At 42.9% G+C, this 18878-nt stretch overlaps 1 protein-coding gene across 1 annotated transcript in view; it reads right to left on the reverse strand.

The window, feature by feature from the left end:
- Positions 1-5419: 5419 nt before the first annotated feature.
- Mttp (microsomal triglyceride transfer protein) overlaps positions 5420-18878 on the reverse strand; it is a 42031-nt gene continuing 28572 nt past the window's right edge. The window contains exons 13-18 of the mRNA XM_059265027.1: positions 18124-18221; positions 17913-18034; positions 16288-16515; positions 10644-10768; positions 8036-8206; positions 5420-6688 (exon numbers count right to left, since the gene is read on the reverse strand). Of these exons, the coding sequence (XP_059121010.1) occupies positions 6514-6688; positions 8036-8206; positions 10644-10768; positions 16288-16515; positions 17913-18034; positions 18124-18221 (919 nt within the window). The 3' untranslated portion in view covers positions 5420-6513. The remainder of the gene's footprint in view (positions 6689-8035; positions 8207-10643; positions 10769-16287; positions 16516-17912; positions 18035-18123; positions 18222-18878) is intronic.

The following is an 18878-nucleotide window of genomic DNA, read 5'->3' on the forward strand; positions in this document are numbered from 1 at the left end:
CCACTGAGCCTCCATTTACACAGTTATAAATGTGTTAGAGTTTCAAATAAGTTTTTTATTAGCTTTCAATGTTTTCAAAATTGGCACACAAAGTCATGGACTTCATTGTCACAATTTCATACATAGATATGTATGGGCTTGCCACAGTCCCTCCCCCATCCTATCTTACATCCCCTGCCTTGCTGGTCCCCTTCCTCCACCCAAATAGTCCTCTCTTCTGCATTTATGCCATAAATATTGTCACCCTCTGTTGTCTTCCTCCCTTTTTACCTATTTGTTTCCTCTCATTGTCCGCTTTCTACTTTCATGTCACATGCACACACACACACACACACACACACACACACAAACACACGCACACGGGGAGGGGGGGTTGGAAGTCTAGACATCACATGTAAATGAAAATGTGGTATTTGTCTTTTGTGAGTCTGGCTTATATCACTTAATCTTGGCTATTATGAACGTATAGTATCTCTGTGGTATGCTGACTCAGAATCCTTTGAGTAAATACCCAAGAGTATCCTTGCCAGATCATATGGTAGCTCTAGTTTTCGTTTTTTGAGGAATAATCATAGTGATTTCCATAGGGACTCTACCAGTCCTATGAATAATAACCATTAATAATAATAACCAGCAATGAATAATAACTGTCGTTCTTTCTCCATATCACCACCAGCAATTAAGTTTTGTTCCTTGATGACTTTTTCATTTCTTTCTTTGAGAACTGTCAGTTCAGCAGTCCATTTTCTGATCACATTACTTTGGTTTGGGGGTGCTTAATTTTTGCAGGTTGTATTGTTTACTATGTTTGTTGCTATGACCAAGTCCCCTGCAAAATCGGGGGGGGGGGGGATCGTTTGACTTATGATTCGAGGGGATACAGTCCATCAGGATGGAGAAGGCGTGGCAGCAGGAACGTGAGGCACACTGCAGTCAGGAAACGGTGGACAGGCAGTGTGTCTGGGCTACGAAACCTCAAGGCCTACTGTCTGTGACCTACTTTCTCCAGTGAGGCTCAACTTCCTGAAAGTTCCACAACTCTCCAAATCAGCACCACCAGCCAGGCACCGAGTGCTCACACAGGAGCCGGTAGGAGGCACTGTGCATTCGAACCTCAACAAAAGCCTTTGGAAAGTGCAGCTATTAATATCTGGTCTGGTGTGTAGTTGGCAAAGACAGTCTCTTGTTCTGTGGGATTTTCCCTCCATTTTGCTGGTTGTTTCATCGGCTGTTCAGAACCCCTTTAATTTCATGCAATTCTACTTGTCAATTCTTAGGATTTTCTGTGCTATTGGAATCTCTTTACACAAAGTCCTTGCCTATGCCTGTCTTGAGATATTTTGTCTGAATTTCTCTCTAACAGTTTCAGAGTTCCAAGTCTTACACTGAGGTCTTTGACCCATTTTGAAAAGTGTGTGTTTGTGTGTGTGTGTGTCTGTGTGTGTGTGCACATGCACAAAGTGAAAGATATGGATCCAGTTTCATTCTTGTGCCAGCACTGAGTGTTGAACAAGCAGTCTTTTTTTCTAATCTGTGTGCCTAATTAATACCTTTGTCAAAAGTTAGGTGGCTGTAGCTGTGTGGGTTTCTTTTTGGGTCCTCTGTTCTATTCTGCAAGTCCACACATCTGTTCTATGTTAGTTCTTAGCTGTTCTCAGTTACAAAGGCTTCATAGTGTAACTTAGGGTCAGGCACTGCTGTGCTCCAGCATTTCTTTCTGTACCGGATTGCATTTGCTCTTCCAGGTCTTTTGTGCTTCCTTATGAACTGTTGAGTTCTTTTTTCTGTTTTTGTGGGGAATGACATGGGAATTTTGGTGGAGGCCCATGGTAGATTGCTTTTCTTGATGTAGCCATTTCATGATATTAATTCTGTCAATCCATGAGCATAGGAGGCCTTTCTATTTGCTACCGTCTTCTTTGGCTTCTTTTTACAGGTCTTTAAGTTTTCATTACAGAACTTTGTTAACTCCTTCAGTAGGTTTATTCCTGGGAATTTTTTGAATGTGTTGTAAACAGAATTTTATTCCTGGGTTCTTTTTAAGAGAACTTGTGGTTGGGGATTTAGATCAGTGATAGAGTGCTTGCATAGCAAGTACAAGGCCCTGGGTTCGATCTTCAGCTCCGGGAAAAAAAAAGAAAAAAAAAAAGACAACTTGTTATTGGTAAATAGAAAAGCTACTGATTTCATTATGTTGATAGTGTGTTGTCCTACTTTGCTGAAAGTGTTTATCACATTGCATTTTTCTGCATTTTTAGGGGTCCTTGAAGCAAAAGATCATGCCATGTGTCCTTCCATTAATGAATAGGTAAACAAATGATGCATCTATGTGATGGAATGTTATTCAACCACAAAAAAAGAATGCAGTACTGATTATGCTACAGTGTAGACAAACATTAAGAACGCAATGCTGAGTGAAAGAAGCCAGCCATCAAATAACAAGTAATACATCGTATTCCATTAGTACGAGATGCTCAGAACAAATAAGTTATTGATTCCCTAGGGTTAAGAGTTGTAAAGGTTGGAGGTAATAGTTAAAGGGACAAATTTCTTTTTGAAATGGTGCAAATGTTCTAAAAATGATTATGATGACTATACAGCACTGTATATTGGCTTCTACATAAGACACAATTGTGTGTAAATTCTAACTCTATAGAGATTTTGCCCAAAATGTACATGTTATTGTAAATTCAAACTCACCTGTGGGTCCAAACACTCTTTGAAGAGGAAGGGATTTTTGGCAAAAGAAAAAGGGAAAAGCAGAGAAAGAGACCTACAGCGGATAGAGTGGAAAGGGACTTCTGTACAGTCGTAGACCAGGATCTATAGAGGAACACAAGAACTCCCAGAACTTTGGATTCTTCCTCAAGCTTTATAGCTGCCGTTGCATCTTTACACAACCTACCACCCAGATCTTTTTAGCAGGAAACCTTTGAAACTATAAGACAAACACAGTACAGTGGGACCCAACAGCAGATGCTGCGGTGACATCGCTCAGAAATGAGCCTAATTCTATCATTCTCTAGGTCAGAAAATACATTCTGTGCCTCAGTTTCACCACCAACAAATTAACTGTTTGGTTCAGCAGCCATTAACTCTGAAAGCTTACCAAGCACTTGAAATGTTGGTGTGAGAAGTAGGGGACAACTTGCCATGGGCCATCCTGCAATCAAGGACAGGGGTGGCTGTCACAATTCATGGAAGAGAAGCCAGGCTGAATCCTCAAGGTGTATAGGCAGGTGCTGGCTGAGCAGAGACTGGAAACCCACCTTAAGAGAAGCCCACAGCTTCCAAACCTCTTCATATCATGAAGGCTTTCTCACACTCACAGCAGTTAGTGGCCAGAACTAGAGGACTCCAAGTGGGTCCAAAGTTAAGTTTCTGACTCAAATGTCTCATTTCCCATCCTGACATAGAGTCCAGTTCTCTTAAATTCCTATGTTGTTTCTCTAAAAAGGAGTTATTACTTGCCTTAAGATTATGGATTCTTGTCTCTTTGGAGCATGTTGGAGCATGCTAAGTACTACCCATTCCCTAGCGATGGGGTTCAGCCAGTGAGGCGAATGGGACATGACCACACATTCATGCTCAGGGCCCTGCAGTTATGCCTTTGAGAGAAATGGTTACTCTACATTTCACAGAGGCAACTGTGGCTTACCCAACAGGCTTAGAACTGAAGTTCCTCATTCCATGACCCCTCAGCTTGTGCTCCAGATCAAACTGCCCATCCTGTGGCACCAGGACCGCACCTCCTACCAATCACCACCTTTCCCACCAACCTTCAGTTTTTGACTCCTTTACACACTTCAGTAACACGACAAAAAGTGTGCTGATCTATGTTGCTTTGTTGAAAACTTGAGTTGCATGTTGTTTGCAAGCTCCCAGGTCCTGACACGTTGGTGCTATTCCATTCAGAGAGCTGACTACCCATAGAGAGACTCTGCATGCTTGGCTTGCTGCAGAGCTTAGCTCAGTGCATCCCTGGTGGCACAGCCATATCTGAATGGAATGGCAGAAGTCATAAAGCCAGCACAGCTGCTTGACAAAGATCCAGCAAAGCTGAGCCACATGATGGCCACCATGCCATCTTTGGTTTTCATCTCCACCTATTACATACTTGGAGCACTTTTAATATTTGTACAATTTGGGGATATTGGATTGATGGAAAATTCCTTATGAATCATTTATGCCTTCTCCCAGGAATGCTGCTTCTAAGCTTATCCAGGAAAGTCCTGAACATACTATTTCCCCACACACACTTTGAGGGAGATATCCTTATCTACTTGAAGGTCTTCCTTATGCCTTGGAGGTTGTGACACATAAAGAAGCCAGAGGTCTCTTCATGAGGCTATGAGACATTCTTGAAACATCTGTCCCTGTATTTACATTGGAACAAGATATTCAAAACAAAGTAAATTCAAAAAGGTGAACAAGATCCGGTGGGCTAGAGGAGTTGGCCACAGTTCAGATTATAAGGCTCTTCCCATTGTACACTCAGACAATTATGTGGCATACAACTCTGCCCTACATAGAGACATATTGATGAGCAAAGTATGGAGTGGAAAGATGAAGAAACTATGAGGTGTTAGGACCTCCCTCTCTTAGAAGTTAGCTCATGTAAAGCCACTATGTCATATGACCAAGGAACGACAGAATGCCAGGATTAGACATATAGACAAATTCTATAAAGATATAAATGTGAACATTGATTGTATTGTGCCAGAATTTGAATAATAACTGCAGCAGCTTTAGCCTGAGGATTTTTCTTGGGCACTCTGACCACTAAGAGTTAATAATACATTGCTTGAGACATGGCAAAATACCCAGGGTGGTTGAAGATCTTGTTTTGGTCTAGTGTCCTTGAAGCAACCAAAGCAACCAGCTTCAGCACAGGCTGTCATATGCCTCTAGATTCTCAAAAATTGGGTTATGGGTTAATGAGTAAGAATGATAACTCTGTTTATTAATGTTGTCAAAACTTGAGGGAAAATGATTGAAAATAATAACTCTGTTCTGTCATAGTTTATTAATGATGACTAAAAGATGAACAAAAGGAAGTGAGACACATGTCCAAAACCAAAAATGATATGATCTATGTTTTGGAACATCATGAATGTATACCTGCTAACTAAATTCTGTATAAATAAAGAAACACTCTGGCTGCTAGTCAGTCAGGCTGCAAGATTCTCCCGACCACCATGGCCTGGCTCACTTCCTTCTCCCTCTGACTCCTTACACCCTCTGCAGGACCCAACCACCGCCGGGGATAGCTCCCGGCACCTGGGCTCATAAACAGCTAGATCAGAGAACCATGGACTCAAAGCAATATAGGACAAAAGGAGCTCAGTAAATTATATATGTTTATTTCATCATCACAATTCATTTTCTACTTCAGATAACTTCCATTTTATGTGTCTGTTTAGTGGACAGATGAGCACCTGACTTTTTTTGGGAGGGGGGCAGGTATTACAATAAACACATCTTCCTTATTAATAAATATGTTTAAATGTTTGGTGTGGCCTTTTAATTCATACAAATAAAGAGAGTCTTTATTCAATGTTATAGTTTGAAATACAAATCCATCATTTTCTTGAAGCAACAGTTCTTCCCATCTCCACTGGATGTTGCACAAACTATAGTCAAACAGATGGTGCTTCTACCACCAAACAATTGAGGTATAAAATGGTAACTACAGGCTGTCCCCTACAAAGAACTGTGTACCATATGACGGTATCAAAAAGACATATCCTGAGAAAAATCTAATGGATGCTCCAAGACTCAATTTTTTTTATTCCTGTGTGCTAATTCCAAAGTGAATGACTTCCAAGTGGTCCCACTGCAGGGCCAGCAGAGACATGTCACAGTACACTTTAATTTTGTCTCTTTTATGCTTATAAAAACTAACAGAAAACATAAATATTAATTCTTGAGATTGACTAACAAAAATTTTTAAGTCTTTACTCCACCCTCTCTCTGAACCTTCTGGAAAAAAATATACCAGGGGGAAAAAAAGTAAATCAAGAGAGAAAAAAGAGAAAAGGGAGAAAAATGGCTTGCTTGGGTCCCTCCACTCCTGCCCCACTTAGGCAATGTGCTTCATAGAAAGCAAGCATAAGGTTCTGTCAAGGGCTCACTTTGGCTGAAAGTTGTTGAGTCAGTTCACATTTGCCTAAGCTTTCATGGTTTGGGGGTTTTCGGTTTCTTGTCTTTGTTTTATACAGACACTAGTTTCTTCTTAGAACAAAACTAGATTCACTGTACCTGCTAGGACTTTTGCAAAGTACAAAACGTAGGCATGTTGTTGCAAGTGGCATATGGTGACTCAGAGCGACACTGTGGGGCATCTCCTGAATAGGTTCAAATTTAATTAATGGAAGTTCTCCTTTGCTCTTCACAAACATCTTAAATACAGGTAAATATGTAAACACTGTGCTCTCAGAGAGCAAAGGTTAGGCACATCGAAGCATGTCGCTCTCAAAGAAGTGGATCCAAGGGAAACACCACTCATCAGTTTCAAAACCATCCACCTGAGTTACCACTCTCTGGCTGAGGGGGGAATACTGCGTTGCACATCTCAGAGTTCTCTTGATGGAGTGGGAGTTCACATCCAGCCACTAGGCTTTCTTTTCTTCTTCGAGAGACAAAGCCTCTGCCTGTGGACAGCCTTTCGTACTTTGTCTCAAATTGTCTACGAAACAAGAAGAGGAAGGGTGGAGTTACACACAGTCAAGCCACCCATGCTGGTCCCAGGGTGCTTCTGCCCTGCTCTGGAAACCCGTCTGCAGAGAAGTTGTAGGTACTATCCTGTAGCATGTTCCCACTGTTTCCTTCTCCTTTCTTCTGATACTGATAAGCACATGTGACTGGCTGGAAGTTGAGAGTCCTACCATGCTTGGTTCTGGAATGAAGGACTGAATTTCTGGGATGCTGCTAAGGTTCACAGGCCTTGCTGCCTCTCATCAACCATTCCAGAAGCCCCACCCCAAGTGCACTCCCCTACAAGGGGTCCAACAGGATTTAAGAGCAGAATGTTGAGAGGGAACTATTCCCAGCCTATGGCCCAAGTAAAATGGCGAACCAGTCTAGCTAGCCACATGGCTGGGCTTATGGTCACTGCATGTATTTATGGAGATTTATTCCACACATAAACATAAGTTAATGTTAGTGAATATGTAATGTTCTGAATGTTTGCTCACTATTTCTGTTCTAGGAAAATGGGACTTACTGGTATTTGTACTTGAATTATTTATTGACGTATTTTTTTTATATGGATCATGAAATACCAGTAAAATAAGGTACTCAATTTGGCCATGGTTATCACAAAAGATGATATAAAGTGTGACTTGCTATTTCAAAGGTACAAATTATACCTTATGGTTAGAAACAGTTCAAGGAAACCTTTATAAACTACTATGGATAGTTCTGCTACAAAGAATGGCAACTAGACCCAAGGACATGGCATTAATGGAAGGTAGGCCCAGAATGAAAAGGAGTTGTGAAGATACACGGGCAATTGTATAATAGGGTTTTATGGACCTAAGCTTTGTAACTACCCCTCCCTTTAAAAAAAAATCAGAATGCCAAATTCTCAGGACTGGGTCCAAACTTAAACAAGGTCAGGTGGCCATTGTACAAATAACTGTGGATTCCCTTGGGTCATAGGAAATGGATGGCCAGATGTACCTTGACCAGGAAGCAATTGTGAAGATACCAGACAGAAATTGCACATGAGTTATTTTTTCTGAAACGATGTGATAACTCCTACAGTAAACTGAATCCCTTTGTTTCCTTAAAAAGTTATTTCTAGATTAAATAGGATTCAGTTCCATATCAAATGAATGGATCTTTGGCATGTTAGAAAATGAGTTTTTGGTTTGTTTCTTTTATCTATCGTTTTCTCACTTCTTTAAAGATAATGTGTTGCTTACTTGGTTCCTTCTGTATTCTTTTAATTCTCAAACTGCATGTGAAGGATTGAGCGCAAGCTCTTGGTGAACCAGGAATGGTTCTGGAACTCCTGTGAGCGTGCATTTACCTGAATGGAGCTTCGGCCCTGTCCATCTGCATGCAGACTAAGAATGGGTACTGTGAGAACTTCACCGTTGAGATGAACTCCAGGCCTGCCTCTGTCTCTGCTCTGCTCTCCAGGCCGGCTTTCACAAAGGAAGAGTCCACTGTGACATCGCTGTTTATTACCACAGCCACCCTGGAAGTTTTGAAAAACATCTCTTATTGTCACATTTAACTGAGCAGGACTAACAGAACTTTGCCAAGTCTCAACTCATGGCCCCAGTAGACTGGGAGAAACACTTAAAAATGGAGAAGTGACCTCAAGACACATAAAGCCTTGTTGGAACCAGGACACGGTGGTGGCAGAGATTGGCCACAGAAGGGTTGCTCTTTCCCTGGGCACCCTTGCTTTGAATTCTAGACATGGGAGCCAAGTGCATACCACATATAATGCTGTTTGGGATGTGTGTACCAAGGACCAAGACGAAACACACTTGTTACCTGGTCCTTTCTCAATCCCAGAAACACCCACAGTTTCTTAAAGAGAAGTATGAACACATCAAGAGGACACTGACATTTAGGATAATTTTCTTGTTAACTCTCTCTGCTGACTTCATGTTAGCTGTTTCAGCTCAATTTCATTACTCCTCAAAGGTTCGCTAGAGGCGTGTGTATGGTTGCCAAGATACCTGAGAGAGCAGCTTGACAAAGAGCCATTGCTGTAGTGGGATATGTGCAGGCAAACAGGATGGGTTTAGCAGTGGTCACTTACAACAGACAGACAGGTTGGATGACTAGGGCATGTGGCTTGGATGACAACGAAGACATTAAAAAAAAAAATCTAGTACAAGTTTGGATTTCTTTTTTTTTTTTTTTTTTTTTTTTGGTTTTTCGAGACAGGGTTTCTCTGTGTAGTTTTGCGCCTTTTCCTGGAGCTCACTTGGTAGCCCAGGCTGGCCTCGAACTCACAGAGATCCACCTGCCTCTGCCTCCCGAGTGCTGGGATTAAAGGCGTGTGCCACCACCGCCCAGCCCAAGTTTGGATTTCTTTAAGCAATTGTAAACTTCAACTAAATGGTGGGAAATTGTGCTCACAATGAAGTCAAATTTATATGCCCATACATTTTAAAAAAGAGAGATACTAGTTTTTGTCTGGCAAATTATAAAATAATTTCTGCTGCTGTTGTTCTCAGTATAAAACAAGCCAATGGGTTGTTTTAACCTTTAGCTGTTTACCAGAACCTTCTACTGTCTTACACTCAAGTAAATGTTGAAGGGGTGTTGTTTAAGTGAATGAATGGGCAAATGAAAGATAGAAGACAGAACAGTTACAAGAAGGACACTGGGAGGGGTGGAGAGGAAATGGCCTCCATACACAATGTATAGTCATGTGAAAGTGTGCTTATGTACAATGACCATACACAACGGAAACGTCAGGTCTCAACCCTGGGACAAATGGCTATCCGAGGTGCCTATTTAACATATCACAGCAGACCTGGCCACCAGGTTCTCCCAGCAGCCCCCAGTCCCTACCTGTGGCAGGTTATGGCTGGCATACCCCACCCCCTACCCTAAGCTTCTCCAGCCCAAGAAGGGCTGGGCTGCCCTCCCCTATATCATCCAGCCACTTTGGTTACCCAGCCCCTTTTGTCTACCCTTTACTCTCCTGTGCCTCCCCTCACCCAGCTCTCCTCACACGGCCAGACTCAGTCATTTCATCCTATACCTCCTCAAGGTCCTGCCTCTGGCTGTGCTCTCTCTTTTATCTACAGTGAACTTTCTCCTCCACCATACCAGCAGCAGTCATGTCATCCCTTTTATTTCTAATTTCCATTCAGAAAAAATTTAAATTTGGTTAAAAATGAGATTATCATCTTATTTAACCCAGTGGAATTAGCAAATGAAGAGAGATCCTAATGCCACCAACAGACATAAGCTTTAAATTTATGTTTTATACTGTAATATTAATATAAGATCTTGGGGATAAGATACAGTAATGGGTTTGTTCATCAAGTTGCCAAGGGATCAACTATGCTGGCTAGCCTGATGTCAGCTTAACATGAGTTAGAGTCATTTGGGAAGAGGGACTCTCAAGGCAGACATGTGTGTAAAGCATTTTCTTCATTAGTAATTGATGTGGGAGGGTCCGGCCCCTTGACTATATTGCCACTCCTAGGTTGATGGCCCTGGGTGCTATGTAAAAAAAGCAGGCTGAGCAAGTCAGTATGCAGCACTGTTTGCCCTCTGTTCCTGCTGTGTGTTCCTTCCTCAACTTCCCCTGGGGATAGACTACAAGCCATCCCTCACTACGACTCTCCTCCCAAACTTGTTTCTGGTCATGGTGTTTTATTACAGCAATAGAAACCCCGAGGAAGAGAATAGTCAACTACTAAAGTGAAACATGAAAAGAATGAGCCTTCATGTGGATCTGCATTGTCTGTGGGTGTCTTTAGAAGCAGAAAGACCCTTGATGCTCGATCGACCTGTTTCTAAGATGCTATTGATGTAATGAACTCCCACAATCATTTCCCACCCCACGCTTACAATCACAAACGAACAGCACAGATCTGGAAAAGTCGGAACTGTAGACAGCACCCAAGACATAGCCCTGCATTTCTTTGCATTGTGCTTACCGATTATTCACTCGGGTTTTGGACTCACGATACCACAGACTGAATTCCATTGAACCTGAAATGTCAATAGCCAGACCGCCCTGGATTTCTATATTCGCCTTTAGTCCAGATTGCAGCTGAATATCCTAGAAGCAAAAAATATGGTAATGAGCACAAATTAGTTAATGCCTCTAACCGAGACACACTTGACTCCCTGCTGTACAGTGAACACTTGACTTGTGTTGCTGGAGGACTCTTATATCAATGCTCACTTGTTTGTTCTAGTGCAAGTTCAGGGCCTCTCACCTACTAGGCTCCTGCTCTGCCACCAAACTACACCCCCAGTGAAGAAGGCTTGGAAATATGTTACCCTAATCTTGGGCACCAAAAGAAGACATTGCTAAGTAAGTCAGTTAAGAGTGGAGGATTGGAGTATCAACCGAGAAGGCTGTTTCCTTCAAAGGCTTTTCTCTTTGGAGGGGCGATTCATTTTCAATGTGTAGCTTTCAGTAGAGAGTCAGCACTATCTAGGAAAAGTTTCAAGATGCAATTCTCAGGTACCCCACATCTAGTGACTTAGAAACTCTTGGAAGGGCAGCGACCTCCTTCTAAGATACCTTCATGTGATTCTGACACAACTAAATTTGAGAACCCCTGGACCAGGAAGATGAAGGCATTTCCATCAGCAGCCCAGCCATGGCATTTTTTGGAAACATGAGATTGGACAAAATGATCTCTTCAAGTCCTTAAGCACTTCTCTGGTTTTACGTTGGGGCAAACACAGGCAACTACATCTTCTGGCAAACAAAAAGGCAGGAAGAAAATTCCCAGTGCAGTTCCGGGAACTGCCTAGGTAAGCTAGAAAAGGACAGGAAGATGAAGCAGCTGAACTAACCTTCTGCACCCTGCTGATTGACATTGGCAATGACTCCAAACAGTGGTCAAGCCTAGCACAAACTCAACTTTATCTCCCAAAGGCATGGTGACTGTTTAAAAAGATGGCCTCCTGGATGGTTGTCTTATCATCTGAAGCCCACTGCTTTGTGTTATTTGCCTGTGTTCAGACTTTAACTCCCCTACTTTCCATGTGCATTAAATGGGGTGATGCAGGCTGAAGACGTTCTGTGCTAGACTGAAATCAGGTGGTCTGAGGCAGTGCTGAATGTGATAATGATTCTGGGAATGCAGCTCTGTACCCTTCACTCTGGTATTCCTCCAAAGACGTTAAGAGTTCCTGGCAGCTAAGAGCATGACTAACTTCTTTGTGTAGCTGCCATAAGCAGACCAAAAAAGCCATGCATTTGCCAGGCACAAATGCCATGACTGCACTTTTTAGGAAGGACTGTGTTGTTCTCTCTGAATTTCAAACAAACAGAAATATCAAATATGGCAGGAAACCTCAGAGAACTGTTCACACCCAAGTAGAATAAGAAAGTGTGATCTTGATATGAAAATGCTTTCATTCTGAAGGACACTCCTGAGTGCTCTGTGCCAGGGTTGGGACACATAAGGGGACATCCCTAAGGATGCTTAACGCCATGTATACTCTAGGACAAAAATGTGGCTCGCATAGGATGCAGGGACTATGTCATGCTTCATAACTAATGTAAAGAATCACATCCTGTCCTGTTAAACCTACAACAATCATGCCCAAATGTGTACCTAAGCCTCTGAAAACCAGGGATGGCACCAGATCTGCTGCAAACCGTGTCCATGCCTGTTGCCAAGTAATTTCTATAGTGTCCTGCCTCAGGAATACCCCTTCCTTTGCATAATCTTGTTTTCTTGATTGGAAATCTATAGACCTGTTGATCCATTTAGTCCAGTAGGACCCTGAGATGTAGATCCCCACCTTCCCATGACTGTACATTAGCTGGATGCCAAAGCATCCAGGCCACAGAAAAGAGCACTTCACAGTTATCAGCTAAAATGCCTGTGTGAGAAGAGCATTTTCACTGCAAGTGGTTTGGAGAAACACTTTGGCTTTCTCAGTGATTCTCCTTCTCCAAAGGAAGAGCTCTTATATGTATGTAGTCACTAGGAATTCTGTGGGATCTACTTACGAGGACAAACGGACATGCCCATCTCCCCAGCCCCTTCCCTTGCCTCTGGAAATGGGACTAAGCCATACAGTGCAGAGGTTCTAGTTCTTTAAGAAACTTAAATGAGTGGAACTAACAGATTTTGAGCACCTGTATGCCCAAAGCCGTACACGTGAGAAGTCAAACATCACGCTGCTCTCCACTGGAGCCATTGTATTTCTTCACTGACAGGAAAACGATGGCCCAGAGGCCTCCTGTGGAGCACTACCCAGACTGTGTCTAAGGATGGGACTTTTCAGCTGCTGTACACAGCTGTCACATAGCTGTCACAACTCTTTGTTTCACAGTCTGTAAGAAAGTCTGTTCTGAGGAATATTGCAAAGAAGATAGAGTATAAACTTAAGTCCTCAATTGGCCCAGAGTATCCATTTATTTAATGTTTTGTCTAGGGACTAGAGGAAGAAGATGCTGGAACTTTGGGTTTGTGGTTGATGTGATCCCTTTGCTTTTTAACGATGAACTACAAGGTGTTTCTTATAGAACAGGCACTGACATTTTGACAGCTCATCTCACGGCTTCTACTTAAGAAAATATGTGATCTCCTGGCTTAAGAGGCTCCTCTTTCTTGGATACCATCACTGAAATGTAATCCAGTGAGAGACAGAAACAGAGAGAGAGAGAGACAGACACACCGACAGACATATACATATAGAGAGAGACAGAGAGACACACACAGAGACAGAAATACAGAGACAGACACACACACAGAGAGACAGAGACAGACATATACATAGAGAGAGAGACAGAGAGACACACACAGAGACAGAGATACAGAGACACACACACAGAGACAGAGACAGACAGACATATACACACACATAGACAGACAGACACACAGAGAGAGACAGAGACAAACAGACACAGAGACAGACACACACAGAGAGACAGAGACAGAGAAACACACACAGAGACAGAGACAGACAGAGAGAGAGACAGAGGGAGACACCCACACAGAAACAGAGAGAGAGAGAGAGAGAGAGCGAGAGAGAGCACTGAGTAATTCTACCTGCCCTGGTGGCTGTGACAGGCTGCCAGCTGCCAATGTTTCCTTCAATGTCAGCACTTGACCTGGAGTGGTATGTGCTTCTGAAGCTAGGATGGCATTGCTGGAGTGTTCTGCAGAGCCTGGGGCCTCAGCAGCTTACTGGTGAAATAACCTCAAATCTGCCGAATACTTCAGCCTGACACACATGGACACTGGTTATGTTTAATAGTGAAGGGACAATCTCTCATAGACCACACCTTGCCTAGGGTGCAGTATCTTAATGAATAGGAAAACCATACAAGAAAATTTAAGTCAGGGATTAACAGACTATAGCTTGCAGGAAACTCGTTCTGCTTCACCGGCCGTTTTGTAAATAGCATTTTATTGGAACACAGCTCTACTCAGGTAATAGACTGCTGATGGCTGTTTTCACTCTGTAATCATAAGGCTGCATAGGCGCATCAAGACCATTTGGCTCTTGAAGCCTGAAATAGTCACTCTCTGCCCTTTACAGGTCTGCCAGCACCGAGTGTTTATTTATGTATCACTAGAGGGCTGGAGAGTATGAGTGGCACCTCTAGTTCTCCTCTGCTTTCACATGAAAAGAAGCCTGCTTTTCTCCAAAGTGCACCGACACCAAGTGCAAAGCTGGAAAGTCCAGCTTCACTTGCAGCTAGAGATAGCTTCATGACACCACTGTGGTCAGGAATACTCTATCCAGGCTTCTGGATGGCCATCCAGCTCTTCATCCTTCTCTTCCTTCTTTAGGGGGCTGGGTGCTGTGTCAGAAGGGGAGTGGTCATCACAGAGTCACAAGTTGACAAGTGTGAGATTAAAAGTCATAGTAAAGCTGGGCATGATAGCGCAAGCCCTTAATCCCAGCACTTGGGAGGCAGAGGCAGGCAGATCTCTATGAGTTTGGGGCCAGCCTGCTCTACACAGTGAGTTAGACAGGCTGAACTGAAGTGCAAAGATTCTGGTCCCTGAGGATTACTGTGTTAACTCTGGACAGCCTATTTCCAAATGCTTATTACATCATAAAAGTCAAACTATCAATTTTTTTGTTTTTGAGATCTATATCTACTTTGAATTTATATAAGGAGCTATAAAGATAGAGACATAATGTTTAATTCCAGCCACTATTGTTTTGGGGTGCGTTTTAACAAAATGTGATACTTAGGGTTTCCCAGCTCTTAAAACCCATGACTTCATAACCAGAACCTTAAAAAAAAAAACAGAATCCTCAAATGATTCAGTGAAGAGATACAGCTGATAAAATCTTCAGATCTGTTGTAACTGCCTCACTTTGTAGTAGGACACCAGGACACCAAGGAAGTGGTAAAAGCCGAGCTCAAACTCAGGTTGCCATGTATGATGTCACCATATCACAAAAGAAGCCAGTCTCACAGTATGCAAATTTTAAATGAAATCTCCATATAACACATCAATATAATAAATGTGAATATGTACATAACAATGCCCTCATAAGATGTTACCTAGTATTGTTCCATTTTTAATACCATCGTGCTAAGGCAGGACATATGTCAAAACATTAAAGAAAAACTGTAAGCATCAAACACTCCTTTCAAGGGCTGTTCAGATGAACCCTCTTCTGTTTCTCAGAAAATCCACCTGGGCATAGCATCTGAATCCCACAGTGTCTTAGTCACTGAAAGTCTTCTTTATAAAAGGGAGTATTCTAAGACTTAGAGCTAAGGAGCATGGTAAATAAAATCCCGAAGAATAAGGTCAAGGAAGTGAAAGTGCCTCTGTTCTCTATGAATGAGCAAGCTTCTCTAAGAAAGAATATGAAACATGGGCTGGTGTGAGCAGTGGTTCGTCAGGCCTTCAGTAGTATGACATCATGAAAACGATGCAGCATACTGGTTTTCATAATCATTGTCATTACAATGCCAGCTAGCTCAGCTCCCGAATTCGGGATAAATAGCCAAGCTTGAGTGCAGGAGAACCAAGTATGCAGGTAATGCCATCTCTGCTCTGTTGCACCCAGGCATTCTCCACTAAGCAGCTAATAATAGAGAAGGCAAATGGTACTTGTGTATAGCGAAGGAGAAAGAGCAACAATAGCAAGAGGACCAAATGCACAGAGGGTGAGCTCCAAGACCCACAGAGCTGTAACTTGCACTTTCTAGACACGCTTAAAATGTGTCTGGTGGGCTGAGAGAGGCTCAGTTGGGTAGTGTCTGCTGCGCACACATAAGACCTGACTTCAGTCCCCATCACTCACACAAAATCAAGGCACAGTAGTGCACACCTGTAATCCCAGTGCTGGGGTGGTAGAGATAGCAGACGCCCTGGGGCTTGCTGTCTGGCCATTATAACGTAACTGAGCATGCTCCAGAGTCAGTGAGTGACTGTCTCAAAAAAGAAGCTGGAAAGCAATTGGAGAAGACATCTGAGAATGACCCCTAGCTTCCACAAGATCTGATTGTACAAAGACCTACTTACTGTGCACAAACATGTACACACACACACACACACACACACACACACACACAAACACACATTGTGCCAGGACTCAACAGACACTTGCAGGCTGAGAGAGGTAGAGAGTTACCTGAGAATGGTCTATCAGCAGAATAAGCCCTTTCACCACACTGACAGGGTCACTAGATGCCGACAGCATTTTGGACATCAAATCACTGTATCCATTGAAAAAAGTGACAGGTCTGAGCTGAACATCAAACAGGATGGCTGACATGCCAGCATAGGAGTCAAGGTTTTCCTCCCCTTCGTCAGGAGTGGCTGCAATTAAGCTTTCCAGTCCCTGAGCTTCAATGACCACCTAGGGAGAAAAGGACACAAGGTTGATGACCACCGTTCCCACCCGCTCCACAATGATGGAGATGCCTCTGAGCTACAAACAGAACTTTTCCAGGGCCCGGACCTAAATATCTTCTGTAACTAGGCAAGAATAAAAACCAAACCTCTGTGCCTGAACATAATAGAAATTAGCTCTCTCCATGTAATCTTCAAAACCACCCTTGGATGTATGGAAGATTTTATTCACTTAGTAGATGAGTGAAGACGGGTGAATATTCACTTAGCTAGTATGAGGCAGAAGCAGGGCTTGAATGCCTTCTCCATGACTACAAAGACCACAGGCCTTCTGTTGGAGAGCATCATCGGAGATGCTTAATCTCCCCACCCTGTCTCATACAGTGGACCTGCCATCTTCTCGAGCCTCTGAAAGGAGATGGCGAGGCAAGGGCAGTGCCACCCAATCTGCTGTTCTGAGAGGGTACATTCATACCCCTCCATGTCAAACTTTCACCCCGACCATAAAACAAGGCCACACTATGAGGAAGCCCGCCCCCTGATGACTAGCATGTAAAGAATTTTGCGTACTTTCAATCCTGCATAGTCAGGTACTAGCCATTGTATGCTTGGCATTCTCGAGTGCATATCAGGGAGCAAATGGCAATGCCTTGGCATGGAGGGTATGAGATTCTGACCAGGGTGCTACTGAAGGGTGTGGACATTTCATGTCAAGTTTCCACAGCCATGGATCATTTTTGAAGGTTGAATAGCTTCAATTAGAAGGCTACAGTCTGAGAGTCATTAAACTAAACTGATGGTATAGTTCACAATAACAATAAATCATCATTTAATTTTGGACTAAAGTTCAACCAGTTCTCAACTGCCGACACTTGATTCTTGTCTCCTAGCAGTACTGGAGAAATATGAATTAACTCTTTGGGAGCTGTACATTGTATTATGAAGTTTCTTGTAGGAGAAACCAGTCTCTGCAGAGATGAGCAAAAGGGCAAACATGGTATAAAATTAAACTCTTAGAAACACCCAAGCAATGCATCTGTGATTGCAAGTTTTACTAGCAATTCTGGCACAGCCTCAAGTCTGTACATGTGTGTGTGGTGTGTGTTTGGAGTTACAGACAGACGTCTGGCACAGCTTCAAGTCTGTACATGTATGTGTGTGTTTGGAGTTACAGACAGAACTTCTGGCACAACTTCAAGTTTGTGTGTGTGTGGGGGGGGGTGTTACAGACAGACGTCTGGAAAGTGAAGCAAACCCAAGTACTTTGGTTTCAACTTCAGAGTTGAAGCTTTATGCCAGAAACCACCACTGGCTTACGAGCGTATTCTGTAATGCTACTCTCTGTATATGTTACTTTACCTCACACCAGTTTCTTTCATTAGTAACTCGTGGGACATAAGGTACCTGACTACCATGAAGATCTGTCTTCCCGACGTACTGGAAGATGTTCAGGTTACTTCTCCTCAGAATGCCAGAACCCGAGTACAGCAGGTCAAGGCTGTATGTGGATGCTGCACGGGGGCTACCTAATGACAAAATAACCACAGGACTCAGGAACAGTTCGACAATGCTAATGAAAGGGGGTGGAACGGGAAGCTCTTTGGGGGTCACATACGTTCTATGTAGCCAGTATAGGCAGAAGAGGACCCACTCTTGGAGAAACGGTCATAATTGTGAGCAACCATCTCCTTCAGGACTCGACGGATCATTTTGCTGCAACACAGAAGAGAAGACTTCTCATTCACAGCAATGTCTGTTTCCCAAATCAAATTGGGAATGCAACCAAATCCTCAGCGCTATAAAAAGAAGGCCACATTTTCCTCATGCCACAAGACTGAAGGAAGTACCAGCTGGGCACATGTGGCAAGATGTGGGCTTTCCCCTTCACTCCTCAAATATCAGAAACTTAGTTTGGTGTCAAAAGGACCAAGGGTAAGGGTGCCCAGCAATGAGATGTCTTCAGCTGACTGGGGGATACTTTGGGCAGAAAACACAGTTTGAGTTATCATAGCTGTGTTGTTAAAACAGTATATAAATTTAAGGAAGCTGCATCAAACAGGACTGCACACGTTTTCTTTACTTTTTCCACACCTTCTAAAATCACCATTGGCAGATGATCCAAAACAGTCAGTTTCCAGGACTGCTATCTATGCATTTTCCACCACAGAGAAAGCGCAATAAAGCCCACAGGAGAATGGTTCTCTCCTCTTACTTCGGGCCTGTGTCATGGTTATGTACTCAGCATTGAGATCTTTTCATTTCTCATCAGGTCATACGAATCAATCAGTAATAGCAAAATTACAACATGTCACTCTTCCCCCTCACCAGTAATCAACTCAGGCCTAGGTCTGAGGCAGAAACATTTTGCAA

The sequence above is a fragment of the Peromyscus eremicus genome, chromosome 6 (genome assembly GCF_949786415.1).
Source record: "Peromyscus eremicus chromosome 6, PerEre_H2_v1, whole genome shotgun sequence".
Classification (NCBI taxonomy): Eukaryota; Metazoa; Chordata; class Mammalia; order Rodentia; family Cricetidae; genus Peromyscus; species Peromyscus eremicus.